The 19,553-nt window shown below is 40.8% G+C and overlaps 1 protein-coding gene across 2 annotated transcripts; it reads left to right on the forward strand.

Moving 5' to 3' along the window:
• The first annotated feature begins 818 nt into the window (after positions 1-818).
• dhx38 (DEAH (Asp-Glu-Ala-His) box polypeptide 38) lies at positions 819-19,024 on the forward strand. Of its 2 annotated transcripts, none has more exons than XM_084354069.1 (27): positions 819-1,079; positions 1,899-2,227; positions 2,701-2,903; positions 3,229-3,390; positions 3,507-3,669; positions 3,849-3,967; positions 4,059-4,135; positions 4,233-4,388; positions 4,525-4,686; positions 4,864-4,971; positions 5,521-5,645; positions 5,784-5,921; positions 6,062-6,248; positions 6,858-7,043; positions 7,217-7,357; positions 7,706-7,816; positions 8,008-8,124; positions 8,221-8,328; positions 8,426-8,538; positions 9,747-9,955; positions 11,496-11,650; positions 12,460-12,615; positions 12,913-13,047; positions 13,467-13,592; positions 13,699-13,794; positions 15,244-15,365; positions 18,208-19,024. In XM_084354069.1, the coding sequence occupies exons 2-27, from the start codon at positions 1,902-1,904 to the stop codon at positions 18,287-18,289; spliced, it is 3,783 nt and encodes a 1,260-aa protein (XP_084210195.1). In that variant the 5' UTR covers positions 819-1,079; positions 1,899-1,901; the 3' UTR covers positions 18,290-19,024. The 2 variants fall into 2 exon arrangements, with proteins under 2 accessions (XP_084210195.1, XP_084210196.1); XM_084354070.1 differs by having other exon boundaries at positions 2,704-2,903.
• Positions 19,025-19,553: the final 529 nt, after the last annotated feature.

A 19,553-nucleotide genomic window follows, 5' to 3' on the forward strand; every position in this document is an offset into this window, starting at 1 on the left:
ATTTCTATCACCTTTTCTCATTCTCAAGACTATGGTAGTATTTCAGTCATTTTATCGAATCACTTTTTTTTTAATCAAAACTGTATAAAGGGTAGTAGTTAAGTGTGATGGGCATAACGTATTAGGGATTTGTGGTTATTGAACTTTGGACTTCAAACGTCACTATGTAGTTTTGGGAAATAATTTTTAATGCCTAAACAAACTAAATAAGTGAACTAAATTTTCATGATTGACTAAACAAACTGTCCTTACAGGACCACACGATTTCATACTGTTTTACTTTGTTTATATTTGGCGGACCCTGCCACCTGTCTAGCTTCAAACAGTGTTCTGGGGACCTTGTCTTCTTCTTTTTTATTAGTTATGGAAAAATAAATATTTCTGAGTGTTTATTATTACCTCAGTGATATTGTAAATATTACAGTTCTGAGTTTGAATGTCTTATCCCAAACTACATGTTGCCCATTTCAATGTTGCACTTACACTTTTGAATTTAATTAATGTTGTGTTTTGTATTTATGGTTCATATCTACTGCCCATTGTCCGTTACCTGCTTTACTTTGTGTGGTTATAGGACTCTCATGCATAAATGTTGTTTTTCTCGACTCAACTCAACTCAACTCAACTCAACTCAAAAAATAAAACAATAAATGAAAATGAAAAATGAAAAACAATGATTTAAAGTAAGGCATTTATAAAAGACAAGGTACATTCAATAAAAGTCAGGCTGGTAAAGTCTCACACTCCCTGTTAACACCTGTTTCAATAAAGTTTAGAATATTTTTTCTGTACCCGCTAGGAATTGTGGGATTGCAATGGCTGCTCCCTAGGCTGTAAACATACGCGTTGTGTTTACGAAAGCTGCCATTTAAATATATACCGCTGGCAGCCACGGATCCGTAATTTTCTTGCCTACTTACCCGCTCTTAAATTGACCTCAAATCTTTTCCTTCATGTGAGAATATCTTCATTTTAGACCGAAAGAAATACGCGGACGTTTTCCGCAGTTTGCCGCCCGGCCTCCTCGGGACAGAGCCGGATAGCTCGCAGGCTAGCTAACGTTAGCCTACGTATCTGAGGTACGTTACGGTCTATTTCATCAAACTGTTATTAAACGAGGGATGAATGTAATAATTGTACTTATTTGCTCATAGCCTACTATATTTCACATCGTAACCTACATCAATTTATGACCTTGGTATAACTTACGAAATAATGAAATCATAAATGGGGCTATTATACTGTCCCAAAATGCTGATAGAGAAATTATTACTACGACTTCATAATTGACGGTAAAGTTACCAGTGTCTTGTTTGGTAGTTTCTGAGTAGGTTAATACGGTACTGGACGTCACCCATTTAGCTCAAAGTGAAAATAAAAGAACAGATCATTGGCAATAATTCTTAATTGTCCTGTAACAACCCGCGCTTTGTTTCCAGGGTCTAGAATGGACATTCATCTCAGTTCAGTGTAGTGCTAAATCAATTACTATACTGAAATAAACGCCACCATCAAAATGTATAAGCTGTGATTTGTTCAAAGGATTCATTAGGAAGGACCAGCACACATTTTCTTGTCTAGCTGTAAGAGTTTGCTGTCATGTTAATTGTCAATAAAGTTGTAAGCAAAAATGCAACCTAACCTCTGAAATGTATCTTCTATGACAATAACTGAGTCTCTTTTGGTTTTGGACTTTGGGTCAGACAATGCAAACACTTTGAACAGGTCAGCTTTGACTCAGGGATCTTTTGATTGGCATTTATCATTATTTTCTGACCTCATCAAACTCATCATCAATCTGATTAATAATACAAATAAGTAATCATTTGTTGAAGTCCTAGTTTAGTTTTGTGCTTTACAGTTAAGTAGCTTTACACATTATCATTATTTCCCCACAGATAATGGATGATGATGTGTCCATGCATAGACTGGAAGGGACTGACCCAGATTCTCAGGTTGGTGGACTGATGGTAAAGAAGAAGAGTGCTGCTGCAGAGCCCCATGTTTTTCGGGCACCCACTCCGCGCACCTCCCTGCTGGGCTTGGATCTGCTGGCAGCCCAGAAAAGGAAGGAGCGGGAGAGTAAGGAGCTGGCTGATGCTAGTGGCGATGACAGAATAAACAAGAAGTCAAAGGTGTCCTCCTACAAGGACTGGGAGGAAGGTAAAAGTGACTCTGGGTCTGATGAAGAAGACGATGATAAGAGCAGCAGTGCTAAGAAGGAGAGGTAAGTGTCAGAGTCCTATTTTATTAAACATGTTTGGTAATATGTATTAGACCTATCCCATAAGCCAAAGTGTCCGTTATGAAATAATAATAAAAGAAATTATTATGTACAAATATATATAATTTTTGTTTTGTTATTTTAGAATTGGCAGAATTATTTCAAAGTTTTACAGCTTTGTATTTTGTTTTTATATTTGTTAATATATATGTTCATTCATTTATTTAATATTGAACACTTTGGGTTTCTTTGCTTCCTGGACATCCCAGTTTGGGAATTTGTAAAGCACTTTTTTGTGGATATCCTTCCTGTGGAATCTGTGAAAAACCAGTATTGTCAGTCTAAGTCATTGCAAAACATAAATTAACTTAGAACATTAACACCCTTTCCTTTTGGAAATAGAATTTTGTTTTACCAACTGTAGTGGCATACAAATGGGTATAGCATGACTGAATGTTTTGTTTTCATCTCCCCAGCAGGAAGTATCGTGTGACCGGCTCCGAGACGCCCTCAAACCCCGGAGGGGTCAGTGAAGAGTTCCGCCGCAGACACCAGCAGAGGGAGAAAGACAGACGTGAGCACGGAGTCTACGCCTCCTCCAAAGAGGACAAGAATCGAGAACGAGACAAAGACAGAGAGAGGAGCAGAGATAAGGGCAGAGACCGAAGAAGTGAAAGAGGTGATTCTTCTTTATTTTTTCAAGTAAAAATTTAAAACATTTGCTGGTAGTAACTTCTTATTGGGGAGGATCTTTTTTTCTGTATTACACTGGCTACATTTAACATAAATACAAAAAAATGTATTTCCTTGACAGTTCAGAACAATAAGCACGTACATTTTGGAATTCATTATTTTAACTTTTTTGTAAAACTTTAAAACGTTTATTTGTTTATTGTAGAGTGGATGTAGTATTTGAAAACATAATTGGTAGCTCAATCGATAATGAAAGCCAGTTATACCAGTTGGGGTTGTTGAGGGTAACTTTCCTTTGTCTTTGCTGTCAGATGAGCGAGAGAGCAGCCACAGCCGTGGCAGTAGCAGCAGCCGGTCAGAGCGTTCGGAGCGCGGTGAGAGGAGTGAGCGCTCACAGAGAGACGGCTGGTCTGAACGCATCAGCCGAGGGAGTAAGAGAGATGAACCCCCGACACCGCAGCAACGCCCCAGAGGTAGTTTGTTTTATTCATCTGATTTTTTTTCAAGTTATTAATAATAATTTTCTGTGTTCAAGGGACCTTCTACTTAATCTTTTACTTAATTGACTGACTATTTTATTTTTTCACAGATTCTTTCACACCCTCTCGCTCCAACTGGGAAGAGGATGACAGTGGTTATGCCAGCACACGCCATTCCCAGTGGGAGTCTCCCTCCCCTGCCCCGTCTAACAGAGAGTCTGATCGCTCTGAGAGAAGCCATCGCTCCACCCGAGAGAGTGAGAGAAGGGACAGGTAAACAACTGTCATTCATTTTATCTTACATTTTTTATACCCCAGGCCCCAAAGTCTTAGTTTCATTCAGAAAATGTCCTTCAAGTGGATGCTGGAATTGTAATACGTGACACTACAGGATGGTACAGTGCACTGAAAACAAAGACAGAAACTCTAACATCTGTTTGCTGTGTGTGCAGGTCAGTCAGAAGCCGTTACCCTGACGACACACCCCTGCCTACCCCGTCATATAAGTATAACGAGTGGGCCAATGACAGAAAGCATTTGGGTTCTACACCTCGTTTGTCACAAGGAAAAGGTACTATTCTAAAATTAGCCTGTTTTGTGCTCACGTGCAAGATTTAAATACCTTATGAATAATAACATTTCTTATTCTGGCTCCTCTTCAGGTAGGAAAGAAGATGGTGAGGGAGGAATTATGTTTGATAACGAGGACGAGAAAGACCAGTGGCAGGAGGACCAGAAGGTGAGCGACACAGTTACTCCTCATTCATGCATTAAAGAAACTGCTTCCGGTGATATTTTTCTTTGTTTACATTTCTAATCATCTTGTGGTTTTGCAGCAAGCAGACAGAGATTGGTACATGATGGACGAAGGCTATGATGAGTTCCACAACCCTTTCACTTCCACATCTGATGATTACATAAAGAAGAGAGAGCAGATCCTTCAGAAGCAGACACAAAAAAGAATATCTGCCCAGAAACGACAGATCAATGAGGTACAACGTCAGTCCTGATAATAAGTGAGCCTGCATGCACAGGCACACACTATATGTGTGTACTTATATATTTGTCTCGTTAGTGTATCTGTCTGTGTCGGTATATCTTGGTAACAGGCTGTGTTTCTTGTCTCAGGATAATGAGCGGTGGGAGACTAACCGAATGTTGACCAGTGGTGTGGTGCAGAGGTTGGAGGTGGATGAAGACTTTGAGGAAGACAATGCTGCAAAGGTTCACCTGCTGGTTCACAACCTGGTTCCCCCCTTTCTGGATGGAAGAATAGTCTTCACCAAGCAGGTAAACAAGACCTAAACATCTCATGATCTAAGGCCTGTAGTGACTAGTTTTACCCTTCAGTTGAAATAATTATGATTCAGTGCCTTAGGTGTCAAATTTTTGTCAGAACTGCACTTTTGTAGTTATTTTTTTTTTTCATCTAAATGTTTTACATCTGTATTTGTTTTCTTGCTGCAGCCAGAGCCTGTCATCCCTGTGAAAGATGCTACCTCTGACATGGCCATCATCTCTCGTAAAGGCAGCCAGCTTGTCCGCAAACACCGTGAGCAGAAAGAGCGCAAGAAGGTGGGAAGCATTTATAACTAACACTAAGAGTACCAATTTGATGAACGTCTGTTCTGCTTTTGTTATCTTGATCCTGACCAGAGTTTAATTTGGGTCTTGACTTGCTTCACTTTGCTAGAAGATGGTTAACACAATCTGTCATGTAAAATACCCATAAATATAGAAATCTACAGCTTAATAATAGAGAATGTTGTTGTTGCGCTCAACGCATACACAGGTGTGATCGTGTGATCTATGATCTTCGTACTCTGCTCTTGAGAAATGTCAGCGGGGGTTTGTTTTTGTGCACTTGTCTGTTTGATAATACCAATGCTGTCTAATTTTGTCACTTCAAAGTTCTTCATGATCACCTTACGTGGATGGTTGATAAGATTTTAACTGCAAACCACCGTCAGTGAAGTGAAACAACTTGACAAATGCAACGGCAGGCGCTTCGTCATCTCTCCTCTGTGTTGAATACGCATGAAATTGCAATCTGTGAGTGCAGCTACAGACTGAAGCTTCAATATTCTTAACTGTATGATGTAATTGGAATAATTATGTTTTCAGGCACAGCACAAACACTGGGAATTAGCAGGCACCAAGTTGGGGGACATCATGGGGATCCAGAAGAAGGAGGAAGCAGATATCTCTGGGGGAAAACCCGTTGGTGAGGACGGAAAAGTGGACTACAGGTGACTAAACTGGCTATGCAAAGTTTCACAATTCGTACTTTCCCTTTACTAAAGCACAGGCTTAACTTGTTGAATTGTAATGTTAGTTTATCTGACTTGCCTTAATAATTTTTGGCGATTTCTCTCGTTTCCTTACAGAGCCGAGCAAAAATTTGCAGACCACATGAAAGAAAAGTCTGAAGCCAGCAGTGAGTTTGCTAAGAAGAAGACTCTTCTGGAGCAGAGACAGTACCTGCCTATTTTTGCTGTCAGACAACAACTTCTTAACATCATCAGGTAATGATATCCAAACAGATTTCATCGCTCACATCCAATTTTAATACCAAATTTTACCCTAAAAGTGTGTCTTGCATCAAAACTGCGATGAGTTACTTTTTGACTTAGTAATAACTTTTACTATTTCAATGTGTTTACAGGGACAACAGCATTGTGATTGTTGTTGGCGAGACAGGCAGTGGGAAGACCACCCAGCTGACTCAGTACCTGCATGAGGATGGCTACACTAGCTATGGCATGGTGGGTTGCACTCAGCCCAGAAGAGTGGCGGCCATGAGTGTGGCCAAGAGAGTCAGCGAGGAGATTGGCACCAACCTTGGAGAGGAGGTGAGACAGCTGGCTGATGCTCAAGCAAGCAGTCATTACATTTTGGAGTAGTTAGCCCTACTGATGCTAACCAGCAGTCTGTGTACAGTTTTATCTTTGATTGTGGAACCCCTATGAACATCTAATGTTAATTTAGTTACTGTTCTAAGCAGTGATTTAATCGGCCATCACTTCTGTCTGTTATGATGATATCTTATTCTCTAACTTCCTTGGCAATGTGTTAATTTGAGTGTTTTTGCTTTACAACAAATTCCAATAGATTCTTCTGATCTTGTATTTCTTCTGTGAAGTTGTTTTGAATGACTCATACGCTACAGTTATTACTTTATTGCACAGACTCAATAGTAAGTCATATGCTGTATAACATCGCCATCTAGTGGAAAAAAGGGAGAAATGCTGTTCAGTGGGGATTATACTGGGAAGCAACAAAAGAAAGGAAACGCTGGAGCTGCTTAAAAATTATGTAGACCTTGTCAAAAATTACATAAATTAGGTAGTTAATTTTATAAAAGGTATTATGTGTTTGTCTTTTTTGTAAACTCTATGCATGTCAGTTCATACAACATTGTACAGTATTTTCCATTGATTTTCTGACATTGTTGCCTGCAGGTGGGCTACGCTATCCGTTTTGAGGACTGCACGTCTGAGAAAACATTAATAAAGTACATGACAGATGGAATCCTGCTCAGAGAGTCACTGAGGGAGTCGGACCTGGACCACTACAGCGCTGTTATCATGGACGAAGCTCACGAACGCTCCCTCAATACTGATGTGCTGTTCGGCCTGCTACGTGAGGTCAGTACACTGCTACCTAAAACCCATCAAATATAGGTGTTATTATTATTTTACAGACAGCTGCATCTGTCGTGTGTGTCTAAATGATAAATTAGGTTGTTGGTTTTCTGATTTCACTGAAAGAAACTATGATTTCATTCAACCACTTCTCTTCTGTCCACTGTCTCCAACAGGTTGTATCTCGACGCACTGATTTGAAGCTCATAGTCACCTCCGCAACTATGGACTCAGACAAGTTTGCTGCATTTTTTGGCAACGTACCCATATTCCACATTCCAGGAAGAACATTTCCTGTTGACATTTTGTTTAGCAAGGTATGTTTTCCTTTGCATTCTACCTACACTGTAAAATATGACTTTTAATTTATGTATATGTATTTATTTATTTAATTTATAATTTATGTTAAGTATATATGACAGACATGAGCACAGTAAGATGATGTATCACACTTTGTCATATTTTCACTAAAATAAACAGTTAATCAAGTACACTATAGACAAATAACTACATAAATTGGTATGTCAATCAATGTTTGGCAACAACAATTAATAGTTGTCTCTACTGTTGTGCCGAAGTTCTAAGACCTAAGTTTAGGTTGTCATGGGGGGATGTCAATGTTTTTGTTTTGTATTGGACTGATTGTTGTGTTTTGTGCTGTGTAGACCCCTCAGGAGGACTACGTGGAGGCAGCGGTGAAGCAGGCTCTGCAGATCCACCTCAGTGGGATGGGAGGAGACATCCTCATCTTTATGCCCGGGCAGGAGGATATTGAGGTGAGAGACGTGGCTGCTACTATCATTCAAATTGTTGTTGCATATAATTTTGGCTTAAAAGACTGTGATCTGAATTGCAGAGGCTGTATGTATAAAGGCTGTACGATTTTATTTTCCTCCCTCAAATCTCCTCAAGACATAAAAGGATATTTTCTGAAAATACTGCCACATATATATCCTTATCCTCACAGGTGACGTCTGATCAGATCGTGGAGCGGTTGGAGGACTTGGAGAATGCTCCTGCTCTGGCTGTGCTGCCCATCTACTCACAGCTGCCCTCTGACCTCCAGGCCAAGATCTTTCAGAAGGTTTGTATCCGTAACGGCCCACACACCCTGTACACATGACATCTAAGAGTACTAATTAAAAAGCTGACTACCTTTATTTTGTTTATCCTCTGCTAGGCTCCAGATGGTGTGAGGAAATGCATTGTTGCCACAAACATCGCTGAGACCTCCCTGACTGTGGATGGAATCATGTTTGTCGTTGATTCAGGATACTGCAAACTTAAGGTTTGTCACACTGCAGTTCTTGAAAGATCCTTTCTTTGTGTACAAGTTTAAGCCCGAGAACCTTTTTATTTTGCTCACTTGTGTTTTCTGTTAACAGGTTTTCAATCCTCGCATTGGAATGGACGCTCTGCAGGTTTATCCCATCAGCCAGGCTAATGCCAACCAGCGTTCTGGCAGAGCAGGACGTACAGGACCGGGGCAGTGTTACAGGTAATGGCCCGTGTCTTCTCTTTGCATATACATATCTTCACACAAACATGCACACAGCAACAAGCAGTGTTGAGCTGGAATTGATGCATGGTTAATAGTTGTGTCATATTGGTTCCTACAAGGCTGCTCCGATACCTTTTCTATCCTTTTTGGCTGACCGTACCGATCATCGGTCCCCTGATCCTAGAAAGGGAAGAATAGCAGGAACAGGGTTATAGTATTTTGTACGTTATATTTGTATCTTGATGTACATTCAGTGAATAGAAATATGTTTCTTTTCCATTCCTGAGCATCACTTTGGCATGTGAAGTCTGTTTTCTCCCTTCAGCCGTTTGAAATCAGTGCCGTCCTCGGATGGTTCGCTCAGGGCTCTGGATGTGTGACATGACCGTTCTTTCATGGCAGTCACAGGCAGGAAGAGGGAGAACCGTCCAGAAACCTAATCTCCAGAGGATTTCATGCATTTTAACTCTATTTATGGAAGGGAAATGTGCCACAAAGACCCTGTCAGAGGTTCCTCTTGACCCTTCCCTCTTTTGCCACCTTTGCTTAAGCAGAGATTGAGTGACAGGGTGATACGTTTTGCATTGCTAATGAGCTAGAAAGCCCACATATTTCTGGATTAATCCTGCCCACCTGCGCTTTATCACAAGCATACACAAATCTATGAAGAATCAGTTTGGGAGCAGCTTTACACCGAGTACAGTCGAGGTGTTTGAGTCGCTGTGGATGTGTGTATGTGTTAGAGAGCAGAGGGAGTGAGTCACGCCGGTTTGCTTCGCTTGCGTGGAGAATTCCTCACTCAAAGAGCCTTTTAGCTGTGACTACAGGCACTCACTCACAAGCTCAAAACCTCCACATACATTCAAATCATTCTGTAATTATAAGATCCGACGTCAGACAGCTGTTATTGTTGTGAGAGCTTTGTTAAGTTGGGCCTTTTACTTCAACTCAAGCTCTGGATGTTTGCCGAAATAAATTGCACTGAATTTTCCTCTGCAGCTGATCTATATCTGGTGTTTACTGCTTAGTTACAATCCCACTGGCATGCCTGCACAACAGTGTCACATAAAAACATGGCCCAGAGGAGCATATCTCTCTGTGCATGTCTGTGCGATGTTTTAAGTTTACTTCAAAAAGAAGCACATTCTTCTTGTTTAGTAAAATCTGATTTTAATAGAACATCATTCTTTGCTGTCTCTGTCCAGACTCTACACTCAGAGCGCCTATAAGAATGAAATGCTGACCACCACCATACCAGAGATCCAGAGGACCAACCTGGCCAATGTAGTCCTGCTTTTGAAGTCTCTGGGTGTGCAGGATTTGCTCCTCTTCCACTTCATGGACCCTCCACCTGAGGACAACATGCTCAACTCCATGTACCAGCTCTGGATCCTGGGAGCTCTGGACAACACAGGTGGGTAGAGAACAGGAATTGGAATCATAATATAATGATAGTGATAAGTTACTTACATCTACATGACATAGACACTTTTAGTAGACTTTAATATGCTGGTTATTATCGGTGGGCAATCTTGAAGGCTTCAAGATCTGCTTTTTTAGGAGAATCATAGAGATTATTTAATGTCCTCTTACTTCTGTTTCCAAACTTCACATCACCTTATTGTGTGGCGAATCTTTGAAGAAACAAAAAGTGATGTGGACAACTAGATGCTTATGCTGATTGGACAGATTACTTAACATGGCTCTTCCTTGGCTGACTTATTGTAAATTGGATTTGATTCTTTACACCATAAACAATGGTGTGCGTGTTGCCTTGGACTCATTTTGTAAAATATCAGCAAATTCTCAAAAATCACATCACAAGTTTCCAGAGCTTAAGTTGATGACTTCATATGTCTTGTTTTGTCCGACCAACTGTCCAAAACCCAAAGATAATCCGTTTACTGTCATAGAAGAAAATGAAAACAAGGAAATATTCATTTTCGAGATGTTGGAACCACAGAAATTCCACAATTTTGCCAAATAAAGAAAGATTGTTTGATTATGAAATTGTTGCAGAGTAGCTTGATGTCGATTGATTGATTGAATATTCAACAAATCAATCCAGTTCTTATTTAAAAACAAACTAATAAATAAACAATAAACGCTAAATACTTTTTGGTCCTGTATTAATAATATCATGAAAAGTATCCTAATCATGTGTTGTATCAGTGTTTTCCCCTGCCTTCAGCAGCAGACCTCACAAGGCCTCCACTAGTCTTGTTTACAGTCGGGCCAAACAACATATATCATCCTCCGTTTGAGATGAAGATGAAGCTGTGACAGAGAATATTGGGTATTTGAGGGCTGAATTTCCTCCTCAGCTCTGCTTTGAGCTGCTACACAGTGATGCTGACACCACAAACACAGGCAGGAGACTATCTGTTTAAAGGATGCTGCAGTGATGCTGCAGACACTGCAAACAGGCCTGGAGGAGGTAGTTGTGAGGTTTAGCCAGTGGAGTAATTGCCTAGTAACTGATCCTGTGTTTGATTTGACTGGTCGGGTCTCATTTCTGTCTCATCCTTAGCCAGATTCCAGGGGATTTAGGGATTTGGGGATAAGGGGGGACTTTTGATGATTCCCTGTATGGTGTGTTAACAGCAGATTATCTCTGATTAAGGCTTACCTGGCCCAAACTGGCTGCTCTGCTTCTCTGCTTTTCCTCCTCATAAGCTTCTTAGACTCTGTCGTCTAATCATTTAAATCAGAACTGGCAAAGTTTTTGATCTCACTCTTTTTTTTTCTCTCTACAAGTATTCTCAACTGTCAGCAGTTCATCCTCCCAAATAAGTGTCACATTATACCCGCTTCTCCATCACGGCAGAAGGCTTTTGATGGAAAAGAAGCTTATCACTTGTCTTGTGCTCTTCCCTCCTTCATTCTTCACATCTCGTGCACTTTTGTATTCCTCACGTGCGACCTCGTAATTGTGTTCTTTTGTGTCCTTTCAGGTGCTCTAACACCGACAGGGCGTCTGATGGTGGAGTTTCCCCTTGACCCCGCCCTCTCTAAGATGCTGATTGTGTCCTGCGACATGGGCTGCAGTGCTGACATCCTCATCATCGTCTCCATGCTGTCCGTGCCAGCCATCTTCTACAGACCTAAGGTACGGCTCATTTGACACAGAATTGAAACATGATCTGTGTAATTGTTCAATAAAAATTTACCCATACTCATGTATTTTGCTGTGTTAATGTGGCTTTAATCCATATTTTTATATAAACAATGAGTCACATGACTACTTGTTAGGTTTATGGAGGGTTTTCAGCTGATTGTTTTGGTTCTCCATCTCACAAATTTACTGTTTAATGTTGCATTCGTGTGCTCCTTTTGTCCTCTTGTTTACTTTTGTCCACCATGTTTCAGCGTCGTATCACGTCAACTAGTGTGTCAAAATTTTCTCCAACTTTCCAAGTTTTTTCGGACTTAAGAGGGCATTCACATGGATTTTCCCAGACAGAAAAATTCATGTTTTTAATGAGAAAGCTCTAAAAAACCACTGCAGGCTACCTGTCCAGCACCAAAACAACAGACAGACACAGTTAGCAACTATCTGGTGAACATAGTGGAACATTTAGTGGCTAAGAAGCCTCATATTTCACATGGTCAAGTTGGTGGAAACCAAAAACAAAGCTATAAGGAGAATGAACAGCTGCCATGTGACCAGAAATTTCACTCAAAGTGAATGCTAATGTTTCTCCATACCTGCTGAATGTGTAAATATACAACAGTTTGTGAAAATGTATCAGCTTAAAAGATAACATTATGTCTTCGTGGTGTGAACTTTTTTAAATACTGTTTTTAATAATTCACACATTTAAATATGTTGTGTAATTTGTGCATGCAGAACAGTACTAGAATGATAAAAAAAAAAGACTTGGTCATATACGGTAAAAAGTCTGTATGTCTCTGTAGGGTCGTGAGGAGGAGAGCGACCAGGTGAGGGAGAAGTTCTCAGTCCCAGAGAGCGACCACCTTACCTACCTTAACGTCTACATGCAGTGGAAGAACAACAACTACTCCAGCGTCTGGTGCAACGAGCACTTCATCCACACCAAGGCCATGAGAAAGGTCAGAAGATTGACTGCTTCAGCTGTTCTCCCTTGAATTCCAGCGAGTTGATCATGTGGAAATCTCACACTTTAAATTGTGCATTGTTTAGTTTGTTGTTTGAATATGTGTACGATAGGATTCAGATGCTGTGAAGCCTCGAGTATCCTGCAGAATTATTTTAAATGTAGTTGTTTTCAGTCTGAGATATTCACCTGACAGCAGTGATATATTCCCCCCAAAAACAACTGATTGCAAGTAACAGGTAGGATGAGTTTTCTATGGGTTCCACTTCTAATACATGTTGCTTTTGTGCAGGTGCGTGAGGTGCGCTCCCAGTTAAAGGACATCATGGTGCAGCAGAGGATGAACCTGATTTCCTGCGGGTCAGACTGGGACATCATCAGAAAGTGCATCTGTGCTGCTTACTTCCACCAAGCTGCCAAGCTCAAGGTACTTCTTGCTCTCTGGGTTCTCCTCAGTTAATATGTCACACCTAGTGGCAACTGGTTGTGGCAGATTTATAGCAGCATAATTACAGAGTGGTGAAATATCCCTTCTGGCCCTCGCATTAATACAGCGCTAAAATCTGAAAGGGAATTTGAAATCATGACTGTATAATCAAGGTTCTCCGTTTGACTTATGAGTAGCTGGCTAACCAGAGCAATCGTAGCAGTGTTGAATATACTTCAAATTTATTTTCCTGCTGTCTGAGCCAGGTGGGGAAGCAAATTAACCCAGATGACCTGTTTTGATCTGGCCTTAAAGTGCAACCATAGATGCAGGCACAAACACACACAAATCACACATTTTTCTCTCCAGACATTCTGAGTTGCACATTTAATGTGTTATTTATGTCTGTTCGCTCCTAGGGCATCGGTGAATATGTAAACGTGAGGACAGGCATGCCATGTCACCTCCATCCTACCAGCTCCCTCTTTGGCATGGGCTACACTCCCGACTACATCATCTACCACGAGCTCGTCATGACCACCAAGGTAAAAAGTCTGTCAGCTGCAGAACTCGGCTGGCATGAAAACAATTAAAGAGATGTGTATCGTTGATGTTTTAACCTGATGTTTTAACCTGTGCTTTGTGTTGCAGGAGTACATGCAGTGTGTGACTGCAGTGGACGGAGAGTGGCTGGCAGAGCTTGGGCCCATGTTTTATAGCATCAAACATGCAGGAAGAAGCAGACAGGTAAGGCAAAGCAAGGCCAGTACGTACTGAGTTTATATTAGATTCATTAACAACACAGCTGGAAGTTTGAAGACGAAGTTCGATTTGTTTTTCATGGTTCTGTTTGAATAATTTTGGGGGGGTATGAGGGTATGAAAAAAAAAACAATTATTAAAGTAAATTTGGGGCTCATTTTAGAAATTAATGTATTGATTTGGTGATATCTGTGTGATTCTCTGGTTAAGTTATGAGGAAGTGAGATGAGTCACACTGAGTCTGTAATTATTCAGAGAAGCAGCAACTCTCAAATTTAAACATGGAGAATTTCCCGTACAAAATATGGCACTAAACAGAAGAGTGAAAAATTCATATTTTTGCAACACCATCTTCTATCTTGACACAAACCCCCATGTATGGGAACTGGTGTTTTAGACGACTGTGTGCTTCTGATGTTGTGGCTGTGGTTTTGGGAAGGTCCTTTACAGTTCCAATGGGCTGTGTGATATCGCATCAACATTTCGATGTAGGTCATTTCATATCCAGGTAACAATACGTGTCATGATATGGCACATTCTCTCTAAATTCATGAATAAATTCACTCTCCTCCATGTTTTTTTGTGTTGCGCTGATGCAGATTTCCTGCCTGCGTCTGTGCCGCGCAGAAGACCGCGAAGCGTCATTCAAATGACGAAAAACATTCCAATAAAGTTTGTGATTTGCAACACAACAAAATAAATGATGGAGCATAAAATCAAACGTTTTTCTATTGTCAGACAATATATGTTGTCTTATCACACAGCCCTGTTTAACATGACAAAGCCCTTGTGTAGAAAGCAAACTCTATAAAGGATGTTTAACCAATTTGCTGTGGAAGAACTTGACTGGCCTGCACTTTTTTGGATGTACTGCAGACTGAGCCAAGCTTATCAACCTCATTAATGCTCTTGTGGCTGAATAGGAGCAAATCTCTGCAGCTAGGTTCCAACATCTTTCCATAGGTGTGGAGGCAGATGTAGAAGCGTATTGATACCCATGGTTTTCAACTTCAGTTTATTCAACTTCAGTTTATCTAAATTGCAAATCACCCAGAGAGTCTCTACAATTAACAGTAACAGTCAGTAAAAACACCAAAACACAATTACATGTAAGAGAAAAACACAGTATTACATATAAAAATACATTCGAAAAGCAATCGCACAGACAAATAGTGATGATAAGTGTGTTATATGTTCAGACTTCTTCGATTACATGCTGCGTTTTGGACCAACTGGAGACCTTTTGTTGCCGTCTTAGGTAGACCAGAGAAAAGTCCATTACAGTAATATATTCTGGAGGTTATGAAGGCAGTGATGAGGATTTCTGTGTCTGATTTTGCTAAAATGGGACGTATTTGGGCTATTTTTTGGAGGTGGAAGAAGGCATCTCTAAATGTTTTGTTTCTGTGAACCATCCTCCCGTGTGCTCCTCCAGGAGAACCGTCGCCGGGCCAAGGAGGAGATCACCAACATGGAGGAGGAGATGTCCCTGGCGCAGCAGCAGCTGCGATCGCGTCGAGAGGAGCAGGAGAAGAAGAACAACACTGGCAGTGTCAGGTAAGTCGGCGACCATCTCTCCTCCCTCTGCCTCCTCATCACACGCGGGCCTCATCTAACAATAGTTCCCCGTGGCCCTCACTTTCCATACACAGTCAAGATAGAAACGTTTAATTTACCTACCCTGCTGCCAATCCATATCTTCACCCTCTCCCTCCCTCTCCTCCACTCTCTCTACTCCACCTCTCTCACTCTTCATGATGAGCTTTTCTCACCTCTGGTCCCTCCAGACGAGACAAAAAGAAATAATATTGACTCCTGGCTGACCCCCATTACTGCAGCAATTTAAATTGTGCCATAGCGGAGCAGAGAAAGGAGGGGAACGTTCAATTTCAAATTAGACCAAAAAATTAATTTCACACCCGTCCGCGAGTTTTACAGAGAGAAATAAGGTTATAAAGACAGATTTAGAAAAAAAAAACACTTTTATAGTTAATTAATCAGCTGGTTTATCTGTCTGAGTTTGTGTGACCACGTCTGTAACAGATCAGTTGAAAATAATCACACTCGAGGTTTAAGATTAAGAATTAGATTTAAGCAGAGGAAGCGGGATGTGTGATGATGAACGTCGCCGGCTCTCCTGGGCTCTCGGCTGCCTTTGTCCTCCGGCGGGCCTCGCAAGCGCTTCCTCCTCTATGAGTTCAGTGTGACCGGGATGAAATATATTCGTCGGGTACGCCTTCATGTGCCGGCTGCTTATCACCTGTCTCCCTGCTCACCGGCACAGATCAGTGGTGTGAATTAGCAAATGGCGCAGTCAGTTGTTTCGTGCATAAAAGTGGAACAGCGTGAGTGTTTCTGTAGAGCCAGAAGTGGAGGCCTGTTTTGTTCCATACGAAGCACTTAAAGGACAATGCTGCAGGTTTTACTTCCATAAGTACAATTATGTATACTTTGGGCTGGCTAGCGAACTCTACTACTGATTGTCAAAAAGCTGTGAAGTAGATAAGTAGTGAACTGCTAAACTTTTTCTGGTCCCAGTTTCTCTAAAAGCTACTTTTCTGTGAGGTTTACTAAAGTTCGATGTGCATAATTCATTCACTGTTTCCTGACGTTTTATAGACCAAACAATTAGTCGATAAATCAAGAAAATAATCTGCAGATTAACTGATAAAGAAAACAATCCTTAGTTGCAGCCCTGCCTTCAATTGCTGAAAACTGGCTTTGAATATAGAGTTGGGCGATACTGCCTTAAAATAATATCACAAGATTGTTCGGCTATATCATGATGCACCATATATAACTCGATCTCCCTCTAAAGCACTTTATAGATATCACGTGACAGTATTGTCAGATACTTTAACAAAACATTAACACAATGAGATTTTTGATAAATCATCATCAGTAATGTGACATCACGACTAATTGGGTAAAGTATTGGAACAGTCAAAATGAAGTAAGTTCAAAATGACATCGCTCAACTGAAATGCAGCCTCTAAAACCAGGAAAGGACACAACACTTGGAAATGGCAAATCACTATGTATTGATATACAAAATCTCAGATGATATGTAGTCTCATGTCAGAATAATGATGTAATATCTATATGTTGCCCAGCCCTAATTGTATACCTGGTCAAAATTGTACTGTTATGACAATTTCTGATGATAAATTAGTACATTTTAGTCTGTAATTTAGTGTTTGAGAAGTTTGACGTAAAAATGTTTTGAAGAAAAAAGATGTTCAAATTCATCAAAATAAGGTAACTATAAACTATCAGGTGTATGTGTATTTCACATTTTTGCAGGTTGTATTCGACTGCAGGTTACAGAGGTTTCTGTTCATTTCTATATGTGTAGAAAATCAATTGGCAAACTTCTGGAACTTGCTTGAGTCGTGTAATCCATCACAGCGTGCGTCGAGTCTGCCCTCCAGTTTTGTCAAAGCTACAGTACTGTTGTGTGGTGATGCAGTTTGGGTATGAAGTCATTTGAGATGTCTGCATTTAAAGTAGGAATATATCTGATTAAAAATGAATGTAAAGCTGATCGATTACACAACTCAAGCAAGCTTTGCAAGTTTGATAAGTTTTAGATTTTCTGTGTATGTAGAGACAGGAATAAAAACCAGTGGATGCCCAGATTGGTAGGACAAAAACATTCAACTTATGTGGTTTGTCGTCATGTAAAACACACATTTCATGGTTCTTTAATATTTTGTAGAGGCAAAATGGGGAACGCTCAAGGAATCCTTCCCTTCAGGAATTTTAGATTTTTTATTTAAACATGAATACAACAGCATGTTAATTTACTTCAGGAAAAGGTGGAGCTTTTGGGCCCTACAGCAGTGCTTGTGTCAACTCGCTGTCAGAGAGGAAAGTGAAAAAAAAACCCAGCTAGTGCTGGAGTATCGATACTGCGAAAAATTTTGAAACTGTTAAATCAATATGAATAGATGTTTTGATACCATCTATATGTGTCTGCACAGCTGTTATGAAACTACCAGCAGCTTGTGTGTTGAGTAAAGTAAGTGAACATGGGAGACAGAGAGAGGGGGACACAGTGACAGAAGGGGGTTATGGCCTGATGGTTGTAATTGCTGCAGGTGTGTGTGTGAGGACGGAGGGATGTGGGAAGTGTGGGCAGTGTCAGGGTGTCACGCTGTTGTAATTAAAGATGATAGATTTGCTGTCAGAGGCGTCAGGCTCTACTTCCCAACACTCTTCACAGAGACACCGGCCTGCCTTTTCACTCTCCTTCAGTCCTGCTGCTTTCATGTCCACGTTCAGCTTCCACTCACCTTCAGCTTTTTTATTTATTTCTTTAACCACAGCTGCTCACCTCATGTAAGACATGTTTAGTATGAGTTTAACACTTGTCTTCTCACTGATGTTTCTGATTCAGGGCGGTGAAAATCTGCACACCAGGAAGAAGAGAAGAGGTCCCCATGACGCCCAAACGCACCCCGGCCCGCTTTGGACTGTAGAACAACCCACCAGCCTGACTCCTATTGACTCATTTCCATTTAGGACCTGGACCACACCAGCACAAGCAACCACCCCAACTTCCAGCTGCCAGTCGTCCCTCCCAGCATGGCTACAATCAAATGCAGTTCATGTACACACCACTAGAGTGAGAACTTGTATAAGGCACAAGACTCAAAGACGAGTCAGGTCCATCAAAACGCCTCCCTCCACCTTTTTTCAGCCGATTGCTGTTTCCACGATACATTTGAGGACGAAAGGACTGTTTTTTTTTTTTGTATATTCAGTATTTCTATGTGGTCATTACTGAAGCAAAGTGTTTTTACAGACGTCTCTATTATGATTTTACCTGAGCTAGAAATAATTTTCTATCGTCTGTTGCATTTTCTCCATCAGAGGAAAACTAAAAAATCTAAATTCAATGTTACTTGTCTTTGTGTCCTTGCGTCCTACTAGTTCTTGTACAGTTGTGGCTTGAACAGCGTGTGTGACACCATGAAGTGCTCCTCCACAGACTGAAGCACTATTCTAACTGTACTTGTGGCACGAGTGTCTTCAGACTCTAGAGTTGTGTTGTAAAACCCCCTAACACACACACACACACACAAAATGCACTCGCGCAGGCTTAGGCAATTGACCCTTTTCTACTTCCTGTTAACCTTGTTCCAACAATGTGATGTAGCACAGCTTTGCTTCACACGAAACATCATCACGCTGGATTAAACATATCAACTGTTTTATTTTCATGGTCCTTGTGTTCAAAATAGCACACAGTTAGTCTCCTTTGTGTTGTTCTTTCTCTAAACAAATGTGTCTGTTGATGTGCGCCCTCTCCTGCCCTCTCAGCTGATGAGAATATCACGCAGCTTCAGATAGACTGGTCTATCTGTAACAAAACAGTTTAGTGGAGGCCATGTTTGGAAGGTGGCAGTGGTTGTGTTTTGTCTTTTCTACATGGATCTGAGACAGCAGGAGGACTGCTAATGGCTTTTTTTTCTCTCTCGACATCTTTTGTAAATGGAAAAAAAATAAATGTTAGCTATTTTTTTAATCCAAGGTGATTTCATTTGATATTGTAGTCACTAATGTGTCTTTTTGTGCACTGCATGTGCCAAACTAATTATGTCATTTAGATGCACTTTTTTGAATGATGGCTCAATAAGTGAAAGTGATGCAAATTACTTAAGGCTGTAAATTCTCCACATGAGGCACGGGTCTCTTTAGTGAATATTCCTGCTTTTGTGTCTCCCTATAAAACAAAACGGG

Source organism: Pagrus pagrus (assembly GCF_965226575.1).
Source record: "Pagrus pagrus genome assembly, chromosome: 1".
Taxonomy (NCBI): Eukaryota; Metazoa; Chordata; class Actinopteri; order Spariformes; family Sparidae; genus Pagrus; species Pagrus pagrus.